The sequence below is a fragment of the Panthera tigris genome, chromosome B4 (assembly GCF_018350195.1).
Source record: "Panthera tigris isolate Pti1 chromosome B4, P.tigris_Pti1_mat1.1, whole genome shotgun sequence".
NCBI classification, from domain to species: Eukaryota; Metazoa; Chordata; class Mammalia; order Carnivora; family Felidae; genus Panthera; species Panthera tigris.
The window spans coordinates 51,689,773-51,711,781 of NC_056666.1; the positions used below are offsets into that span (position 1 = coordinate 51,689,773).

Here is a 22,009-nt window from a genome sequence, read left to right on the forward strand (position 1 = left end):
TTTGATAAAAGTGATGGTTAGTATTCTGAGCCTGTCCCTGAGAGCTGGGTAGACAGGACATAAACACAACACAACATATGTCCATCAGTGCATGGTTGGCAATGGTACCTATTGGTTCAAGTATTCTGTCAAGTTTCCTTTTTGTTTGCAATGATATATTGGCAATGTGTAGTCTATGAAGAGAGTAAAGTAGCATGGATATTTGGAAAATTTAGTTAACTAAATTTTACTATTGTAGTTCAAATTAAAATATTAAAGAAATTAGGGGCTCCTAGGTGGCTTGTAGGTTAAGCATCGACTTCAGTTTAGGTCATGATCTGGGGGTTCATGGGCTTGACCCTATGCATTGGGCTCCATGATGACAGTGTGGAGCCTTTTGGGATTCTCTCTCTCTTCCTCCCTCTGCTCATCCCCAAGCCATGCTTTCTCTCTTTCTCTCTCTCTCAAAATAAATAAATAAGCTTTAAAAAAAAACAAGATTTTTTTAAAAATCCTTTTAATTTTAAAGATATTAATAGTCTAATTATCAGAATGAGTTAAAGATCTGTAAGGGTCTACCTTATTCTCAGTAAATAATAAGGTAAGTGAGAGAAAAGCTGGCTCATCCAAAAGAATAATCAGGAGTTACTGAGGCATGAGGCAAATTTTATGTATGAAATTTTGATGTGTTTGGAGATTCATACATTAATTCATTCATTTAAGAAATTATTGAGCACCCAACATGTACTAAGTGCTGTTAAATAAGATAGACGTGATACATTAGATAAAATTAGGTTTATCTGAGAGTAACAGAAGCTCCCCTCCCCCACAAGATAGCATTAGCTTAATCAAGACAGAATTTGATTTCTCCTCCACTTGTAAGTTCAGAGCAGTTATGTTGGCTCCACTGCCTGTAACTCTTAGGGACTTAGGCTACATCCAGATGTCCGCTTTGCCATCCCTTGGGTGGCCTTTGCCTTCTTCATCCAACAAAGACCTACAGCCACTTCATCCACATTCCAAGCAGGAGGCTGAGGAAGAGGGAGAGAAGCAGGACCAAGTATTTATCAATCATCTTTCAAGGACATGTCCCATAATCTGCCATACATTTCTCTGTTTATATCCCACTTACCAAAACCCAACCCAAGGGCTCACATCTTGATAAAAGGGTACCTGGGAAATACATCTTTAAATTTGTTTATTTATTTTGAGATAGCTAGCAGGGGAAGGGCAAAGAGAAAGGAGGTGAGAGAGGGAGAGAAAGAGAGAGAGAGAGAGAGAGAGAGAGAGAGAGAGAGAGAGAGAGAGAATCTCAAGCAGGCTCCACATTGTCAGCGTAGAGCTTCATGTAGGGCTTGAACTCATGAACTGTGAGATCATGACCTTTTCCGAAATCAAGAATGGGACGCTTAACCGACTGAGCCACCCAGGTGCCCCAATGCATCTTTATTTAAAGAATCCAAACACCCAGCAAAAAAAAAATCAGTGGGGTGGGGTGGGGGGTGGGATCTAACAAAGGAGAAATGATGTTGGGGTCAATAATTTCTGCCATGCATGGCTCTGGACCTCTTGTACCTAGTACCTTAATAGAACTGGAGGAGGGAGGAAGAAGGGCAGAATCAGCTTAAGGTATCATTTACCATTTCAAGAAATCCTTGTAGAGATAATATTAATTAACAACAGTAAGTCGGGTACCACTTTCTCCAGGAAGGCCTGCCTGATCACCTCTCCCCATGGTTGCAGAATGGATGCCCTTTTTACAAGCTTTTGTTTTCCATCATGCGCAGTATGTATCATACCATTTGTTACTGATATATTATTTGTGTGTTTATCTTTTCCCCACTCCTTTCTACCCCAGGTTGACTGCAATGCCTTGAAGGCCCAAACCTGAATTTTTATTTCTTTGTGTCACCACTATCCCTAGCCTAGTGTATGATATATACTAGATTCATGAAAAGTGTCCATTACTTAAAGTGGATGAATCAATAAACTGCAGATAAAGGATCTCTAATCAAGTGTAATAAAGATTAGTTACTACAGAGCACACAATGGTATAAAAAGAAAAATTTCTCCAGCTATCAAAATATTTAGCACCAATTTTTTTGCTTGTGAACACAAGCGATTCTCTTACTTTCATCAATATTTAGAATAGCAACTGATTTCTGAACATGTTTAATATTGCTGACAAACACAATTAATTGCATTTTACCTATGATGAATGTTATGACAATTATAAAAATCTGAAAATTACCCTTTTATCAAGATTGCCCAAAAAACCAAAAAACTTTAAAAAAATGGTCTAGTAAAAAACAAATAGCTAATTCTATCTCTTTGATAGAAATGGTCAAGTTGGGGAGTATCTGGGTGGCTCTGTTGGCTAAGCATCTGACTCTTGGTTTTGGCTCATGATCTCACAGTTCGTGGGTTCAAGCCCCACTTTGCACTCTGTGCTGATGCTTGGAATTCTCTCTCTCTCCTTCTCTCTCTGCTGTTCCTCCCCCTCTTGTGCTCGCTCTCTCTCAGAATAAATAAACTTAAAAAAAAAGAGGGGCACCTGGATGGCTCAGTCTGTTGAGCGTCCGACTTGGACTCAAGTCATGATCTTACAATTCATGGGTTCTAGTCCCATGTCAGACTCTGAGCTGACACCTCAGAGCATGGAGCCTGCTTCGGATTCTGTGTCTCCCTCTCTCTCTCTGCCTATCCCCCACTGTGCTCTGTGTCTGTCTGTCTCTCTCTCAATAATAAAAACATTAAAAAAAATGGTCAAGTTGGGCACAAAATGACACACCTGGAAATAGAGTAACACACACGACTCTAAACAGTGTTGTTTCCTAGGTTCAGATCCTCACACGGTTGTAGCAGGACAGGCCGCGAGTGGACAACAAGGCTGGAGCTGTGCTCCAGCTCAGTCTCTCTTCTTCCCTCGGTTACCCATACGCAACCATGTAGAAAGAGAGAAATTTAAGCAGATGTGATTTATATTTTTTAGCCCTTTTTCATTTTAAACCTATTAATTTCCCATTGTAATTATTCATATATTTTTAAAAATCTTCCTAGGTCAAACATGCATGTTCTTCAGATCAGAAATTCAGTGATGAGACACTTCTGAATTTATAACTGCTTGATTTTAAGAAAAATGTATCCAAAACAGAAGAGCTTTGTTAAAAAGCCTCCAGTTTTTCCCCTAGCACTGTTATTTTACAATGCGTTCCATTACTAAGCATTTGTTGAATACTAACTATATACAAGGCAGTGCCTATGATGATACAAAATTTGCATTCACATTACATTTTCCTTAATTTGAGCTACATGATATATTACAGTTAACTGCAGATACTCCATCTGAGATTACTATTTATATAATTCTACATGGAACTGAAATAAACAATTGGAAACTGAAGAAATGGAAACTGAGAAACATTGGTTGAAAAATATATACATATACACATGTGTGTACATAATTTTTTTATTAAAATACATGAATTATCTGATGGGAGAAAATTTTTTTGTTTTAAGCAGATAGCGACTTAAAACATTAAAGAAAAATTGTGCAGAGAATACTGGTACACTATGTAAAACACCAACAATGAGGGAGAAAAGGATTCCCCTTTATCTTTCCATTTATTCCTCGGGCTTAAAGCAAGAGATCTGATAATCTTTATCACTTACAGCTATACATATAATTGTAATTATGGTGTGTTTATACCTTATATGTTATAGCTTATAATTTTTCCGCAGTTCATGTAGCTATAGTATGTGATTTTTGTAAATACTGCATATTATTTTTATCAATATTTTTCTAGGAAAAATTCATTCAAAAGATGGCTCCATAGATCTCTTTAAGAAATTAAATGTAATGCAGAATCCTTCCTGTCCTTCAATATCTCACTCAATATAACTACAAATCTTAGAATTCTTTAAGCCAGGTAGACAGCTCTATAGAAAGCAGCTATTTTCATATACTGCTATGCTGCTCTTGGGCCCATGCCATTTTTTTCTCTTCTATATGGGATAGTCTATAAAAAGCTAAAGGGAATGTTAAATCTAAGAAAGGATAGAAACATGACTCACTGGCAAGTGGCTGTAATACAAACAGAAATAAATATCAAATATGGAGTGAAATATAGGGCACTATGTAAATGTCAGTACTATTATTCATTCATGTAAATAACATTTATTGAAAGTGAGGTGATAAATATAAATAAATAAAATGTTTTCATTTATGGAGTTTAGGGGGGAGAACGAGATGCAGATTATAACGATAACTCGGTAGAGAAGATATGGGAGCATGAATGGTGGAAGGAGGAGCTAGATTTGCCCTGAAGGAATAAGGGCCGGCTTCTTAATGGAAATAACTTTTGAGCTAAGAATTTAAACATAAGTAGGAGTTTGTTAGGTAAACAGAGAAAAGGGCATTCTAGAGAGAAAGCAGCATGTACAGAGACTTGAAAAAGCCTGGTTTGTTCAGAGAACAGTAGGCCATTCCATATGGCTAACATGCAGGTGGGCAGTGCTCCGATCAAGAAGAACCTCCAATGCCAGGCAACAGGCTTTGCATTTCATCCTCTAAGTTTTTTGAGCCATGAGGGGATTTTATGCAAGAAAGGAACATAATCAGATTTGCATTTTTAAAAAGATCATTCTGGTAGCATTGGTGAATGCTTATATTAGGATACAGGAAATGAGAAAGAGAGATAACTTTAACTTTGTGACATATTTAATGAACAATTAATAGAATTTATTAACCAACTGTTTGTGGGAGGATGATTTGGAAGTTTTTGATGTGGCTATTTGTTTGGATGCTGGTACCATGTAGGAGGGGACTACACTGGGGTGGTGCATATCTGGAGCAAAAGCGACTTGTTTTGGAATGCTGAGTTTGACATACTTGAGGAACATCCAGAAAGAATATTCCAGAAGGAACATGTCTACAAAGAAATTTGGTATATGGTCTAGAACTCAGGAGAGAGTTCTATACTGGAAATACAAACATGGGAATTTTATCATACTGGGAATTGTTCTTAGAAGTTACCATACACAAGAAATCACCAAAATGCTTGTTAGATGTGGATTCCTCAGTCTAATCCTCAGAGGTTGTGGTTGAATGCATCTGGAGAGAGGCTCAGGAATCAATAATTAAATAAGCTTCCCTGGTGACCATACTGCAGATGGTCTACAGCGAGAGCAGGAGAATTTCAGGGAAGTGGTATCATGAAACCCAAGAGTAGAAAGTTTCAAGGAGTAAAAGTGGTGACATGTGAATACAGCAGGGAAGTCGAGAAAGCTTGGAACTGAAAGCATCCGCTAGACTTGGCAGCGTGCAGGGGGACAATAGTGATGCAGAAGAGCAGGTGTGGTGAGGTGGTGAGGGCGGACACAATCCGCAGTAGGTAGGAGAGCGACTGGCAGTAAGGAACTAGAGGACACAAGGAACGAAGGTTGAGAAAGGAAATACCTTGTGGATGGAATTTGAAATCTAATATGCTAAAGACCTGGTTCAAACCCTAAGTCTGCCACTTGATGGCTATATTATATAGTATCTTCATGGAGCCCATTTTCCTGTTCGTAACACATTAATAGTGTTGATGTTACAGAGCCATTTGCACAAGTTAAATATGATGTGAAAGAACTTTGTTAACTGCTCTTCCAACCTTCTCTATTAACAAACCATCTGAGTGGCAGAAAATCCTAAGCAGTTCTAGAAGCAGGGATCCTACTCATGTCTTTGCACTGTGACAAAACATCCCCAACTTTAGTTAATGGAGTGCTCACTCTGTCAAAGCAGAAGACTTTAGAGGGGAAAAAGAATCAGATGTAATGTCTTAAACACACCAGTGCTCTTACTTTACAGATGAGGATTCAGAGGTCTAAGAGGGGTAGAGGTTAAATGATTTGTTCAAAGTCATACAGCTAATTAATGGCAGAGCCAGGCATAAAATTCAGCCAGACTGCTGACTCACTCTATCCTGCCCCCTGCATTTGAACATACTTCCTAATTCTCCAGCATTTGAATTTTGGTCTTTCTCTTTTATAGCAAAGAGAGAAGTAGATGATTGAAGCTTTCCTAACTGGGGTAAAGGAAGTGGTGTTTAATTTGAACATGACCAGAAGTTCAGATGTAAGTTCCTCGAAGACATTTTTGAACTCCCTTTCAAGCCTCTTTCCAAGCCTCCAGGCAGATACCAACTTAGTCTAGAACCCCAGTGTAGCAGAGGGATTGGCCAGCAGCAGGGTAACTAGTGCTGCTTGCTACATATTTCTTTCAATTATCCCTGTTCATAATTGAAGAGTTCTCCAAAATATCAATGTTAGAAGACTGTTGTTTGAGATAGGCCTTGAGCAGTTCACGGGACACTCTGGAAAACACCTGTAACAGAGGTTTCTTTCTATGACAAGGATAGACATGCTGCTTCTACAACGTACTTAAATATTTACATCTCTATCTCCCTTTCTAAGCTGCCCAAAGGAGGCCAAGTCGTTTAATCCCTGTGACCCAGCAGACTGGCTGGCACACCATATATAACAGGGAGCCTATATACATGGTTGTTCAATGAACGAGGGAAATTATTTTATCCATAAATCTTCTATCAATTTATTCCTTAACAGAAAAAAAAATCCCTATTAAATCAACTTCCAAGTACTTTCTTCCCTGACTTAAACCCTCAATTGCCATCCTTTCTGCCTAGATTTCCACTGAGCTCATTGGGTCCTCTATTTTGCCCTTCCTTATAACTTTTCATGATCTAGAACACTCTACAGATGACTCATTAAAGGAACTGTTTACAATATTCTTAATTTTGTGTACTAATAGTGTAACAAATCATCTAGAGTAACACAGATATATTTGGAGAGACAACCTAATCAAAGTTACAAAACTTTGTTGGTAGATTTTGATAAACATTAATGTGTATAAATAGATGTTTCTTGGTAGCAAAAGAATATTTTTCTCTCTCAAGAATCTCTTTTTTTTTTTTTTTTTCAACATTTTAAATTTATTTTTGGGACAGAGAGAGACAGAGCATGAACGGGGGAGGGGCAGAGAGAGAGGGAGACACAGAATCGGAAACAGGCTCCAGGCTCCGAGCCATCAGCCCAGAGCCTGACGCGGGGCTCGAACTCACGGACCGCGAGATCGTGACCTGGCTGAAGTCGGACGCTTAACCGACTGCGCCACCCAGGCGCCCCATCTCTCAAGAATCTCTGTACTCTCCAGAGTTCATCCATTTTTCATTCCCATTTATTAAAAGGGGAGGGAGGATTGATTTGCTGTTTTCCAAAATGTCACCTTGTTCTTCTTTGTTTCACATATTTTAAGAAACTTTCATTTGAGTTTTTCTTATCATTATATGTATTTCTCTGTTATATTTGAACTGGAAGCCCTTTAGGACAAGGATTGTCCTCTACATATCAATGGAGTGATGTTTATTTTTAGTGCTCAGTACTGTTAAAACCTCTTCTTTTTTTCAGAAAGGCTGTAATGGTCATAGGATATTACTCAAAAAGTTATATCACGACATGAGAAATTGAATAGTCTCATAGGTTGGAAATATGAAAAAAAAATGCAATAAAAAGCAGAGGTTAGATATGAGTTTAGGCTGAGTCAGTTACTGAAGAGGTTCACGGTGATAAAAAGGGGATATGTTATTGGGAAATATCTCTGTTGGGAGGTAGAGGCATTGGCAAGAAAATGAAATTCAATAACCATTTGAATACTGAGTCAAGGCTGGGAAAGATTCAGTGATGGGGAAGACATGACTCCCAGCTTCCTGCAGTGAAGGAGACACACATGTACATACAACCAAAAGGCAAAGCAGCCCAGGATAAGGCAATAAAGTTTCAGACAAAGGGCATTCTAGGAAAATTTTTGGAAAAAATACTATTTTACTCATTAAGGGTGAAAATTATCCAGAGAACACAACAGTCTAATGTATGAAGCTGCTTTTATTGGTTCCTGGAAGGTATGAGGGCTATCATTTCCCCAAATCAGAAGCATGCCTCATTTTGTGTGTGTATATATATATATATATATATATACACACAAAAGTTATATATATATATATATATATATATATATAACTTTTAGTTTTTTTATTTACTGCTTTCCTAAATTTAGGGACATATAGAATTATGCTTAAGATTGTAGGTTACTATTTAAGTACTGTGAATGTAATTTCTTAAGATACACATTTTTATTAAGTGAATCTATCACTTTTTGAAATATGCTTTGTACTAATGAATCTTGTAAAATCAAAGATTCACAGCTAAAAGGAATTCTCATACAACAAATGGCCAACTTAAAGACTTCTTAACGCAAAGAGTCAAATATAGCTCGACTAATAGATAGTAGATTTCTAAAGTTATATGGTATTAGAAAGATTCACTTTAGATTTTTTAATATGTAAGATAGCACAATATAAATTCAATAGCTCTCGATTTTCTTGTTATGTAATAACCAGTAACCACTGATGGTAATGTGGAACATTTCCTGCTAGTTATTCATTGATTTTTTGAAAAGGGGGGGGGGGGCGGGGCACTTTTTCCAGAGACTGGGCAGGAGATAAGATGTCAAGAAGTAATAAGTAGCAAAATGAAAGAGGAGAATGCAAAGGAACCAAAAAGAGAAAACATTAAAGTGATGTTATTTTTTTCCCTGTGTATGCAGATGGACAGGAAAATTATAGCAGTAATTGTAGACTTCTTTTCTCCAAAGACAGACTGGCCTTGGGGAATTAGAGTATGAGAGAAAATGTCCAGTGAAACTGCATTCTCACCCAGGCCCCATCTGACTTGCTGGATATGGCTTTGGCCAAGGTCATTTGCCCTTTCTGTGCCTTAGTTTCCTTAAATGCAGAGAGATGGTTTGCTTCTTTGAGCTACTGGAAAGACAAACGAGATAATGCTTCAGAGGCACCCAAAACTGGTCAGAAAAGGTGTTAGAGGAATATCAAGTAGTACTATTATTATTGAACTGTTGGAATGAGTCATCTTGCTGCAAAGATGCATAAGCAATTTCAAGTGTGGCAGAGGACCAGAGACAATGAGAAGAGGCAAGCATTCCCAGGTTGGGGGGGTGGGGGGCGGGGGAATCTCAGTTGCAGTGAAATCTGCCCTTCACTTGTTCAAAGAACAAAAAGGGGGTGGGCTACAGAGGAAACAAGACTTAAAATAAGTAAAGCAACGTGGTTATACAGACAGACTTTTTAAATCCTAGAGCCAGTTTGAATCCAGGCGTTGTCATTTACTACTGTGACCTTGGGAAAGTTATTGTTTCTCTAAACTTAATTTTTCTAATCTGTAAAATGGGGATTATCACAGTATCCATAGGGTTGTGGGGATTTAAAAATGTATACCGTCGCAAGGACTCCATAAAGTTGGTTATGATTGTAATCTATGGGAGAATAGAGGAAAGCAGAACTCCAGACTGATAATAAGGGAATCTTTTTTTGAACAAAAAAAAAAAAGAGAAAAAGTCAAGGTTTCATTTTATAAAACATTGTATGATTTAAGGGGCCTAGGAAGAAGCAAACTTGTTTTGTCAAGTCAGAATCTACTCATATTTCATGGGCCCACGATAACTAGTCAAACCTTTGCTATCTGGCACACAAGACACAAACAGGAAAAGCCTTCCGTGTGCTTTAATAAAGCAGCTTTCTATTTTAAAGCGATATATTTTTGAAAAACCTCTGATAGCCAATAGCTCTAATAAAACAAAGCTCAGCCACTGTGTTCCTGTTGTTTTAGAAAGAGAGCAATCTGGGGCGCAGGGATTACGCTCCCTTTGACTCGCGCTCTAGGCTGGGAAGCCTTCGGGCAAAGCCCTGGGGGCAGGACGCGTTGTTGTGGGTTTTTTTTTGTTTTTTTTTTTTTTAATCGATCCCGGAACCTTCGCTCGGGCGGGGAGCGCGGGAGGGGCGCGAGGGAGGGGTCTGGCTACGGGGCGCGGCGCCACTCGCCCATCCCCCGAGCGCGCGGCGGGGCGGCCGACCGGCGGCCGCGGAGGATGCGGAGGGGCGGCGACGCGGGCCCGACCCAGCCGGGGCGGCGGGGCGGGCGCCGCCCGAGGGGGTAGGGCGCGCGCGGGGGCGCGCCGGGCCGTGGAGGCGCGCTCCGGCCGCGCTCGCTCCGCGCTCCCTTCGCTCGCTCCCTCCTCCCTCGGCAGCCGCGGCGGCAGCAGGAGAAGGCGGCGGCGGCGGCGGCTGGGGATCAGACATGGCGGCGGATCTGAACCTGGAGTGGATCTGCTCCCTGCCCCGGTCCTGGACTTACGGGATCACCAGGGGCGGCCGAGTCTTCTTCATCAAGTAAAGAGCAGGGGACGGCGCGGGGCCCCGGAGGGTGCGGGAGGGGAAGAGGGAGCCGGGTCTGTGCCGCTTCAGCCCTCTCGGCTCCTCCGGCGCCCCACTCACGCTCCGTCTCTGCCCCTTCTCTCATCCCTGCAGCGAGGAGGCGAAGAGCACCACCTGGCTGCACCCCGTCACCGGCGAGGCCGTGGTCACCGGACACCGGCGGCAGAGCACAGGTAACGCTGAGCTCGGCCGGGCCCGAGCGGAGTTGGGCTCCGCCGGGAGGAGGCGGCAGAGCCCCGGCCGCCCGCCTCCCCGCAACCTGCCCCCAGCCGCCGTCCCCCGGGAGGCGGCGAAGTGGGGCGGAGGCCAGCGGGGGTGGCCGCAGGTAGAGGGGCCGACGGGGGCCCCGCCGCGGGAGTTCTTTCGAGTCTCTGGACGCTTCTCTGTCTTTAGCTTTTCATCGCCACTTGGAGACGGCGCCCTCTCTTCCTGGGCCCTCTCCCCCATCCCAACCTGGACCCCTCCTCCTCCGCTCCCCCCTCCCTCCGCCCAGGAGGCCGACTCTCCTCTACCAGGAATCTGGGATCCTGAGTTTTTCTTCCCGCAGCCACTCCTAAATCCTTCCACCACCACCCTCGTCCCCAGATCTCAACCCCTTTTAACCTTTAGGAAGTCCTTCCCCACTCCCCTCCATGCAGCCCGGGACCCTGGCACTCGTCCGCCGGGATAATGGGATCCACATCCTCTCCCTACTCGTCGGACAGCTGCCTCTAGTCGTGCGGCTTCCTCCTCCTCCTAGGTGGGACTTGTGGGTAGGTGACTGATTGAGGAGGAGGAGAGGAGTTCGGGGGTGCTGCGCTCCTCTGTGTGACAGTGAATGGCTCAGGAAACGCTTGGCGCGTTTCCTCCTGCCACCGGAGCAGCAGCCGGAACCCAAGGAGGCATTTGCAGCTGCAGTTGCTGGCCAGCGAGATTCAAAGTCCCCGGCAGCAGCACAGAGGTTGCACAGACCGCCAGGAGGCGGTGGGCGTGCTAGGGGCTGTACCGCGTGTGGGCATTTGTGCCCTAATTGGAGAGGGTCGGCTTGGATGGGGGTCTCTCTGGTGCCTTTGCTGGCTCGTTTGAATCTAAATATGAATTGAAGTGGAGAAAGGTTGATGGTAGCTTCAGTGCTGGTCTGGCTTTCTTTTGTCATTCTTTGTTTACATTCGTGAAACTTGTTTGTCTTTGAAATGTAACATGTGTTCTCTTACTGGCCTCCCTCTGTTTCTGGTAATTGGAAAGGCTTGTGAATTGTTTGGGTCGAAGGTGAGGCCGGCTTCAGCAGTCCTTTAGAGCTGCTCTCTGGAATACTTTCTCTCCAACTATGAGATTCTGGGAGTCTCTTAGAGTTGCCAGGATATTGAACAAGCCTGTCTTTTCTATTAAATTCTGGAGTTGAGTTAAGTGACTAATACCCAAATTTGCAAAAAGGTGGAGGAGGAAAGGGAAAGCTGGTGTAGCAAGCATGATGAGGTTACATTTTTAAGGCATTTCTGACTAATACACGGTCATATTTCTTAACTCCCCGCTGCAGTCTTTGACTTCAGTATACTTTTCAGTGTTTTGCATGCATAATATCAACTCTGATGGCCTCTTTGCCATATGGATTATAAATTTATTTCACAAAAGACAGTACGGTATAATTATTTAGCCTAATCATCTTGTGGAATTATTTCATGCTTATTTTGGTTATGTGTAATATGAATTTGTATCCTAATTACCTCCACAGATTTGATAACATTGACACTACAGAAAAATTTTATTTTATATGATTTCACATTAATTTCTAAGACGGATCATGATTTCTTTTCTGGTTTGGTTTACTTTGTGTGGTTTTGTACACACATCATTGGTTTTTATTTCAGAGAGATTATGGTTAAATCCAAGCCACTTGTCATTTGTAATGTGTAGCAAATAAAATTACCATCATTCACCTGAATTGTTCCCAGGTTTATTACTTGAAACTTCACATCTCTTAAAGTCAAATGTGTAGAAACACATGTATTAAGTATGTGATATCAGAGTTCTTTTCCCCTAATTAAGTACTTAGGAAGTTTTTTCTCATCAGTGACACTTTCTGGATGGATTCATTTATGTAGCTGAAAGGTACTGTTTTAAATAGACACAGTGAGAAGAAGCAGGTGTTGCCTTTTATGCAGTGTTGGTTTTTTTTTTTTTTTTTTTTTTCGTTTTTGGCCAACCATCATGGGTATTTTACCTAGGATTAGCAGGCTTTCCTTGCTTTTTTTGGATGCCAAAGAGTAGTTCCTTTTCACTTTGATCATTAAAGTGTATAATCACGTAAGATAATCTCTAATATTGTTCATACTTTTCTGGTGGCTTTAAATTTGAATTACCATTTTGCCAAAAACGATACTGTGTTGACTACGAGTTTTGTTACCAGTACAGCGTTTTTTTTTAAGAATCCTAAGAAATGAAAATACCTGATCATGAAAATGAATAATTAAAATAGATTGAAACTTATTTTGCTATCCCACTGAAGTAATACTAACTGTGAAATGTATGTTTTTTAGATTTGCCTACTGGCTGGGAAGAAGCATATACTTTTGAAGGTGCAAGATACTATATAAAGTGAGTTTTTTCATTGTGATTTTTTTTTTCCCTCAGTAATTTAAATGTTGTAATTAATCTTCAATTGAATAGTTATATCTCTAGATATGATCATGATTTTTAAGGTCTATCATATAATATTGGCTTTATCCTTTATAGTGTTGTAATTTTGAGAGAAAAGGCAACACTCCTAGTTTTCTATGTTACTTGCCTAGACATTTCATTCATTTGGAAATCAGATCATTTATGGCCACAAGTACATTTTTGGTGCTCCTGCATATATTCCTGGGTGATAGAGCATTATAGTATTTTGTCTTTAGCATGTCACCACCCCCCCCTTTTTTTTTTCTTTTGAAGTGAATTCTGTTCGTGTGTATTTTGACCAGAGTTAATAAGCAAAAGTGACTTGAGGTTAGGTCACAGTTGGATGAACAAATGACAGAGCTGAAAGTAAAAACAAATAAATACTGATTATTTCACAAATATCTGTTGGAGCATTGTAATTTGCCTCAGTTTATTTAAATATATCAGGGTTTTTAAAATACAGATAACTTATGTTTGTTTGTGATTCAGTACAAGGTTCTCTCTAGAGCTTACAAAGGAGGGATAACCAGTCAGTCCTAACTTTTAATTCTATAGAACATTAAGCTAATTTCTATTTAGTGTTCTCTTGGTAGTACTTGGGGACAAATACAATGCTTGAGGTCAACAGTATGTAGGAAAGTTTTTTACTCCCCAAGGGGAAAATAAAGGTGGTTTTATCTTCATTTTAAATCAGATAAACTGTTTACTTAAGAGCTTGTTTTTGTTGTTTTAGAATTTTTTGTTTAATTTTAAGGAACTGAGGCTGAAAAGAGAATGCTTAAAACACAAGAATTGGTTGAGATGTCAATAGTTTATTAATCATAATGGATACCTAGCTGAAGTCACCTTTATTTCATTGGGCCCAGTAAGGTATTTTACTAAGTGATATTTAAAAAAAAATTTTTTTAATGTTTATTTTTATTTATTTTTGAGAGAGAGAGGGCATGAGTGAGGGAGGGGCAGGGAGATAGGGAGACACAGAAACTGAAGCAGGCTCCAGGCTCCGTGCTGTCAGTACAGAGCCCAACACAGGGCTCAGGGCTTGAACTCGCAAACCTTGAGATCATGACCTGAGCCAAAATCAGACACTTAACCAACTGAGCCACTAAGGTGCCCCTACTAAGTGATATTTTTAAGATCACACCATACTTGTGTTAAATTATAATTAATTTGTATGGTTTAAAAATTTTTCAGAATGATATTTATGTAAAATGTCAAGGGATATTTATAGGTATTAGGAATGCTTGCATTTGAATATAGAAATAGAGAAAGCAGAAGTAAGCTATAGGAATGGACGATTTCATGATGTGGTTCTTCTCTGGATGTCTTTTATCACATCTTTTATTTGGAGATTGTGCTATACATAATTCTGTGATCTAAAAAATAAAGGCATAAGTGCAGAGTCACCAAGTATTTTTTTAGTGACTGTATTCATCCTGAATTAAAGTGAGTTTGTATTGCCATGAAAAGGATGCTTCTTTTTTTGGATGTAGTATTGATATTTCTGAAGGAAGGTTTTTTTGATGGAGTTCATTTATTTTTAGCCAAAATATTTTTACTGTACATTAAGTCTAGCTGATCTTACAAGAATAGGGGTAACAGTGTAATTCTCATATTTTAATTTCTGTGAATAGGTACATTCTTAGATGAACGTTTATTCAACAGTACAAAATGTTATTCTGTGTGGGCTGAATATGTTTTAATCCAGAACTGAGCTGTTAGAAAGACTGAATTTTTTTTTTTTTTTGTTCTAGCCATTTTGATTACATTTTCTTTTATGTTGACTTAAACAAATTAGAATCTTACTTGAATGTCATGCCCAAGTAAGTTTCTCAGGAAAATGAGGACAATATTAAGAAAGCTGTAATAATTTTAGTTTAGTTCTGAACACATTTTAAACTAGTGGGTTTTAATCATGTGGTGTTAATAGACAACCAATAATTGTATCAGAAAGTAGTAATAAATTTATACTGTGAAAGTAATTTGTTCTAAAGTTGAGCATGCTATATAAATATATCAGTCATTAAATTTCTTTGAAATAAAATGATCATTGACAAATACATGATTTGCTGAATGTTTGGTGCTACTATTCCTTTCTAGATGTATCAGACTAATTTAAGATAGTTAAATCACTAATGTAGGCCATAATTTCCTAGAAACTTTTTGCTTACTTATCTTGTTATGAGCAATTAGGAATACTTTATCATTTTCACATGATGGGACATTACTTTTATCATAAATTTTGCGGTTCACCAAGTGCTTTCACATATATTGTCATGTCTGAATCTCATTTTAATCCTGGAAGTAGTCAGAAGAATTACTGTTTCCATTGTCACACCACATAATAAAACAACAGAAACATGCCTTTGGAACTTATAGTCTGCAGAGACAGCAAGATGAGAAACAGCAGGAATGTGAACTATATTTAGAATGTTCAGAGAAGAAAGGGTAGGACTCTGAAGTAGCAAACTGATTAATGTTGGTGGATATATTTCTCATTGTTGGTTCTTTCTTCGATGAAGAAAGGAGGTTATTGATCAAATTATAAGAAAGGAAGTGATACAGTGAACAGGGTAGTTTTTGTTCTCGTGGGAAGAGGGAAGATAGGTCAATTAAATACACGTTGACCCTCTTGCTATTCCTAAGCAAGTGTTCCTGGGAGACTCCCTTAGCAAGAAGAAAGACCTAAAGTACTTGACTTATTTCTACTTTTGTTCCCAAGTAAGGTACATGTGACTCTCAGGTCATTTCTCTTCTGAACAAATGTTAGTGGTTGTTCAAAATGGCACATTGCCAAGAATAATTTATTTTTGAATAATACTTTGGTAGTGACCATTGCATCTCTAGGGGTGGTAAAAGGGGAAAGAGGACTGCAGTGGGGGTAAGTTGTAAGAGCTAGGCTGTGTCTGGACCTTCTTCAAGACTGTGGAGTTCAGTCTTCATGCCTTTAAGTTAGGCGGGCTGGAAATGGCAACCTCTAAATTCCATCCAGTTTTTAAAAATTCTTTGGATTTTATAATGTTTTGGGAATTTGCAGAAGTCTACAAAATGATGAACTCAGAGGGTCAAGAAGAGATGATGTGGGAAATATGGAAAGCTACTTAGCTTTCCTATCATGCCAACTATTTTAGTTTCTTCCTTAAACTTTGTGTAGATTAACTGCAGATGAGTGTGAAGTGTGTAGTGCCAGACTGGTGTGTGCTTTCTTTCTGTTGCTGCTGCGTTTTGTGCTTTGTATACATATCTTCCCTGGAGAGCTGCATGGAAACAGTTAATGGTGCTAATGTCAACAAAGGACCTGATCAGCGTTAAGAGTTGTATAGATTTGAATTGGGTCATCAGTTTACTTTGTACAATTTTTGAAATTGGTTCTTTAATAAAAGCTTACAGTTAGATAAAAGAATATATAATATAGAGAATGTATTTTACTTTAAATCCATTTGGTCAAAAAAATGTTAATGCTTGAAAATTATCCTAAAGTTGGATAATTTTTTTCTGAGAAAAGTGTTTTTTCTGTATACTTTAAGCTAGCCAGCTTCAAAATTATCACGTTTATGTATAATAAATACATATATACAGTGTTTGAATTTGGTTATTGAGTTTCCGTATTGCTTGTTAACACTTAATTTATTTATCTTTAGGAAGAATGCAGAAAATTATCAGTGCATTTTATAATTTATGAAGTGTAATTCTAGATATCCAAATAACTTAGTTTATGAAGTACAGAAGACAGTCTTATGTATTTGAAAGTTTTAAAGCTTTCTGCTACTCCTTGAAAATACTGCTTAATGACTCTGTAATGACAGGTCATGGTAGCTTAAAATGGATGTGTCATTGACTATTCCTTTGTGCTTCAAAGCTTTCAGATGGTTAACATTAGGTGCCAAATAAATCTTAAAACAATGCTCTCTGAATAGTGAGAAACTTTGTTCTGATTATTTAAAGGTCATTGTCTTATGTGGTAGAATTAGGAATCATAAAAAGTCTTTGCAGGGTAATAAAGTAGTATGTAAATTTTGTGAGGTTATATTTTCATATTGCTTTTTTTCTTGACTTAAAATTTTAAGTTCTAAAAATTGAACTTTTTCTTAGATATGCAAATATCTAAGTGTTTGATTTTTCACTAATGAAGTTTCATTTCAGTATCTTCAATGACTGGATCTAATGTGTGCTTAGAATTTCAAACTAACCTGCAGTGAAGAGAATTCTAGTTTGACATAGCCACTTAAGGTTGTGAGTGAGGGGGAAAAAAATCGTGTTTCTTCATAGATTATCACAGTTCGAACTATAAGCAAAGGTAGGGAACGTAACATAACTGCCACCAAGAATCTTAGAATATATTACTATATATTTGATATTTAAAATTGTTGGGTACATTAATACCATAATATTATAATTGGATCTAGCAATATAATGCTTCAGAACAGTTTATGGGCATTATATTTTTTATATTCATAACAGAGTTTTGGACTATAATATGTGATTCTTACACGTGTGAGGCAGTTTACGCTAATCCATTAGGTACAGTACAGCTATCAACTATGGTTTAAACCTTCAAGGAGTCTGTAATATTGGAAAGAACAGGCAGTGGGTTGAAAGAGGGAGATGGTGGGGACAACATGGACTTATTTAAGTGTTAGGTCCTTCAGTGTACCATTAGATGAATTTAATCTCCACAGTGGCCTTTTACTGTTCTCTTTCCTTTTTTTTTTTTTTTCAGATGAAACTGAAGCTTAAAGAGGTTAAGGGCCTATTGTAGGTCACATAGCCTCACTAGCATTCAAATTAAGATCTCTGGGCTAAAGCCCCTCTACACCTAAAAATACTGGACAGTAAATAAACAGCCCTATAATATGTATTTCTCCATAAGTGGGTTGCTTGGGGCTAGAGGTATCATTTCATGGAAACAAATACAGTAGTTAGGTTAGTAGGCCAACCTACAAATAAAAGCTTGTTCAACCCCCTAAAAACCTGTGACTAGTATTATAATAACAGGGTCTTGCAATTTGGTCATTCATTCACCTTCACTCAGGAGCACTTAGTAAATGCTGGGCACTGTTCCAGCTGTTCTGTAATACAGTGGGGAGACCCTGCCTTCCTGGAGCCTACACTCTAGTAGTAGAAACAAGACATTAAAACAAAAAATGGAATAAACATGTAGTTTAGAAATAATATCTTCTGGGACACCTGGGGCTCAGTTGGTTGAACTTCTGACTCGCTTTTGGCTCAGGTCATGATCTCACAGTCAAGGGATCAAGCCCTGCATCGGGCTCTATGCTGACAGCACAAAGCCTGCTTGGGCTTCTCTGTCTGTGTCTCTCTCTCTCTCTCTCTCTCTCTCTCTCTCTCTCTCTCTCTCTGGCCCCGCCCACTTGTGCATGAGTGCTCTCTCAAAATAAACATTTTTTAAAAATTAAAATAGCATTGGGGCACCTGGGTGGCTCAGTCGGTTGAGCGTCTGACTTTGGTTCAGGTCATGATCTCGTGGTCTGTGAGTTAGAGCCCTGCGAAAGGCTCTGTGCTAACAGCTTGGAGCCTGGAGCCTGCTTCAGATTCTGTGTCTCCCTCTCTCTCTGCCCCTAACCCACTCACATTCTATCTCTGTCTCTCTCAAAAATAAACATTAAAAGAAAATTAAAAATTAAAATAGTATCATCTTAAAGGAAAAGTAGAGTGTTTTGTGACAGTTTAGGAAAGTTTCAATGATGAAGTACATTTAGAGTTTCAAGATTGGGACATCAGACTTCCGGTCTTAGTGAATTTTACCATGGAATCCCATTCTCCTTTTTAGCCCCAGGACCACTGCCAGGACCAGGCCTGCTCAGTGTGTCTTTATAGTTTCTGTAGGTAGCTTAATGCCTGGCATCCAGTCAGTCTCTAAACGTGGTACTGATGGTGATGATGTTGGCCTCCAGTGTTTGAAGGAGTTAACCGGGACCGAATAACAGGCATCCGCATAACTCAGGTAGTTGCATTTTGAGAACCCTTTTTGGATTTCTCAAATGTTTTTTCCCTTAATGTGGGTAGATTTGTTTTGTTTCTTTGTTTGTTTTTATGCCTGGCGTATCTTTAGGAAGGAGAAAGAAATGAAGAGTAGAAAAATATAAAGTTAGTTAGAAGAGTGAGAATTGGAGGCCCTGGAGACTGGCCAGATGTATACATCCCTGTATAGCCACATTTATCTGTCCGTGGTAGATAAGGTGTTTCTTAGCATTTGTTGATAAATGCACCTCTCCTGTGACTTTTTAATTTTTCTGTAATAGATTATGTATAAATTGGGGTCAAATATTAAAAGTTACATGTAGATGTGAGGGTATGGATGGAATTCAGATAGGTTGATATAAATGACTGGTAGGGTAAATTCATGGGGGTGGGAACCATGTATAATGTGTGTGATGTCTAGTGATAACTACCATGCTGGTAAGTGATGTTAATTAGCATAGAAAATGCTGCCATACTGTTTGGAGCTATATTGTGTCTGGTCTTCGAATGGCAGGCTGAGATTTTTATTTTCTAGCTTGCCATGGCAGATAATTTTTGGTATAGCATTAATAGTGCAAAGTGAAGGTTTTAAGGGAAATTTAATATAGGCAGATGGATTAGAAGGGGCAAACCTGGAATCAAGGAGAGCAAGTTCTGGATCTGTTGCTATAATAATCTGTGAGTAAGTTGCTTGAACCAAGTTAGTAGTAGCAGGAATGTAAAGGAAGAAGGCCATCGATCAAAGATATTAAAGAGGAGTTGACAGGCTCTATGACTCGTGCTGAGCTAGGAGGTTGACAGAGAAAGAGGTCATAAGCTACTCAAAGTCTTTGTGTCTGAGTGACTACAAGAATGATTGGTACCCTGACTGGAATAAGGGAGTAGGTGGCGGGGAGGGGGGTGGGGGGAAGCTCTAGGTGGAAGTGTTAATCATGGTTTAGTCTTTGAGCTGTTTGAGAGGACATAGCATTTTAGGTGGCAAAAATCGGCCTTTCCAAAGCACTCCCAACATTATCTTCTATTTCTCCTTCACAAACAAGAAACACAACCCTTTCTCCCCAAAACATCCTATTCCAGCTACCTAGTAGACTGTACATGCATATACATCCAAGCCAGAAATGTCATAGTCACCCATCCAGTTATTCATTCAACAAATACTTATGGGTATTTACTGTGTGCCAAGTGCTGTAGGCTTTGTGAAGGACAGACATGGACCTTGCTTGTAAGGAGCATACAGGTATTTTGTGGGAGAGGCCATAATAAAATAATCACAAATATGTACTTGTAGATGGTGATACATTCTGTGAAGTGTACATCATGCTTTGAGCAGATATATGGAGCGGACTTGGCCCAGTATGAGGGTTACTGGAAGAGGACTTTCTAACAAATCAGAGAAATAAGCCTGCCTCTGAAAGTTCAGCAGTGAAATTCCCAGAGTGGATCAGAACAGAGCAGCACAAAATCATCTGAAAAATGAAAAATAAATAGCATCTTGGGCTTGAGACTGGACCATAACCTGAGTGAAAGTTTTGCCCTGTCTGAAGACTTGGGGTGGATTGGTGTGGTATAGAAATTGAGTAAAAGGAGAAAAACTACAGAAGGGCAAGTCTTCAGCAACTGGTTTTGATTATTATTTTAGTCCCAATGACAGGGTCTTCCAATCACTTGTTCACAGATACATTCTTTCTTGCGATTCTCTTCAACACATTTTGAACTCCTAAATGTGCCTTAGTGATTAAGATCTATCACTAAACAAAATAGACCAGAACACTATCTTTCTGGGGAGCAGGGTGGGGGGCGGGATGCAGAATGTCAGACAAAGTAAGCATTAGTAAATAAATTTTAGAGTGTGTGATAATATGCAAATGCTGTAAGACAAAAATAGGGCAAGGTTTGGTCATCAGGAGAGCAATGATGAGGAATGAATGTGGGAAGAAAGCTGAAATCAGAGAGGTGACGGGTTAGACTGGGGCCTCATTGGTTGGTGTAATTGGCTGTTACTTAGGAAAATAGGAAACCACTGCAGGCTGAGTAGAGGAGGCACATGGTCCGGCATTACCCTTTGAAAGGGTCACTTTGCTGTGTTTATCAGGAGATTTGGGAGAGCTAACAGAGCCCTTCCAGAGGAAGTTCTCTTCCACGTGAGATTTTTCTCCTTATATTTTTCCTTCTTAGCATTTAACGAGATTATGCTTAAATATTGAATTGCATAATTACTGTTTCTTTTAAGCTGCTTGATGATCAGTTACCGTTAATTTAATAGCAGCTTTTTGCGGGGGGGGGGGAAGGGAGCACCATGGCCATATTAAATAAACCTCTCCATCCTTATTTCAGAGACAGTATATTTAAAAAGTACATGTTAGAATCAAGGCAACGCTTGTTTAATGCCTACTTGCTCACACTGTGTATGTATGGTAGGTAAGATTCATGAAAAGCAGTCTTGTTCATTGCTGTATTTTTAGTCCCTCAGCCTAAGCTTTTCTCATAGTAGGTCTTAAATAAATATTTGTTGATTGAATGAGTTTTGATGACAGCCAACTTAATTCCATGCTTATTCAGAAACCTTAAAATTTGCCTCCTTGTGAAATTTACATACTCTCTTCATGTGACATTTATCTATCCTATATGAATTAGTAAATCATCCGTTTGTCAAGTTTGCTGTATGTGATTCTTTGTGAGACAGAAAGGATCTGCCTAGAGGCCTGATTGTAGGACCTGATCCATGACTATGCCAAGATAATGCAGGGACCTGAGAGGCCTCTTGGGAGACAGCTGAAATCCAGACCTTACCAACTGCCATGACATTTCCATTTAGAAACTTTCACATCAGGCTGCTGTGGCTTTTAGAACACAAGGGAGACTTTGAAGTCCATACTGTTGTGAAAGCATGGGTAAAGTGAATGTAGACCAGTCTTTAATATACTGAAATCAGTGGGTCCTATAGAAACCTGAGAGAACTAGAAAGTAGTGCTCATGAGGTACAGATGATAGAAGTTTTAGAGCCAGTTGGGGAACTGTGTGGCCATTTGGGAGTAGCCTCTGAGCTATTTGGGAATTATTCT

The 22,009-nt window shown here is 39.4% G+C and overlaps 1 protein-coding gene across 5 annotated transcripts in view; it reads left to right on the forward strand.

The window, feature by feature from the left end:
* The first annotated feature begins 10,129 nt into the window (after nt 1-10,129).
* The window catches only part of PLEKHA5 (pleckstrin homology domain containing A5), a 237,608-nt gene continuing 225,728 nt past the window's right edge, over nt 10,130-22,009 (forward strand). For 2 of the 5 annotated variants that reach the window (XM_042991854.1, XM_042991853.1), the window contains exons 1-3: nt 10,137-10,283; nt 10,422-10,501; nt 12,845-12,902. In XM_042991854.1, coding sequence (XP_042847788.1) covers nt 10,192-10,283; nt 10,422-10,501; nt 12,845-12,902 — 230 coding nt within the window. In that variant the 5' untranslated portion in view covers nt 10,137-10,191. Of the gene's footprint in view, nt 10,284-10,421; nt 10,502-12,844; nt 12,903-22,009 lie in introns of all 5 variants that reach the window. The other 3 variants (XR_006219809.1, XM_042991848.1, XR_006219810.1) reach the window with 2 other exon arrangements.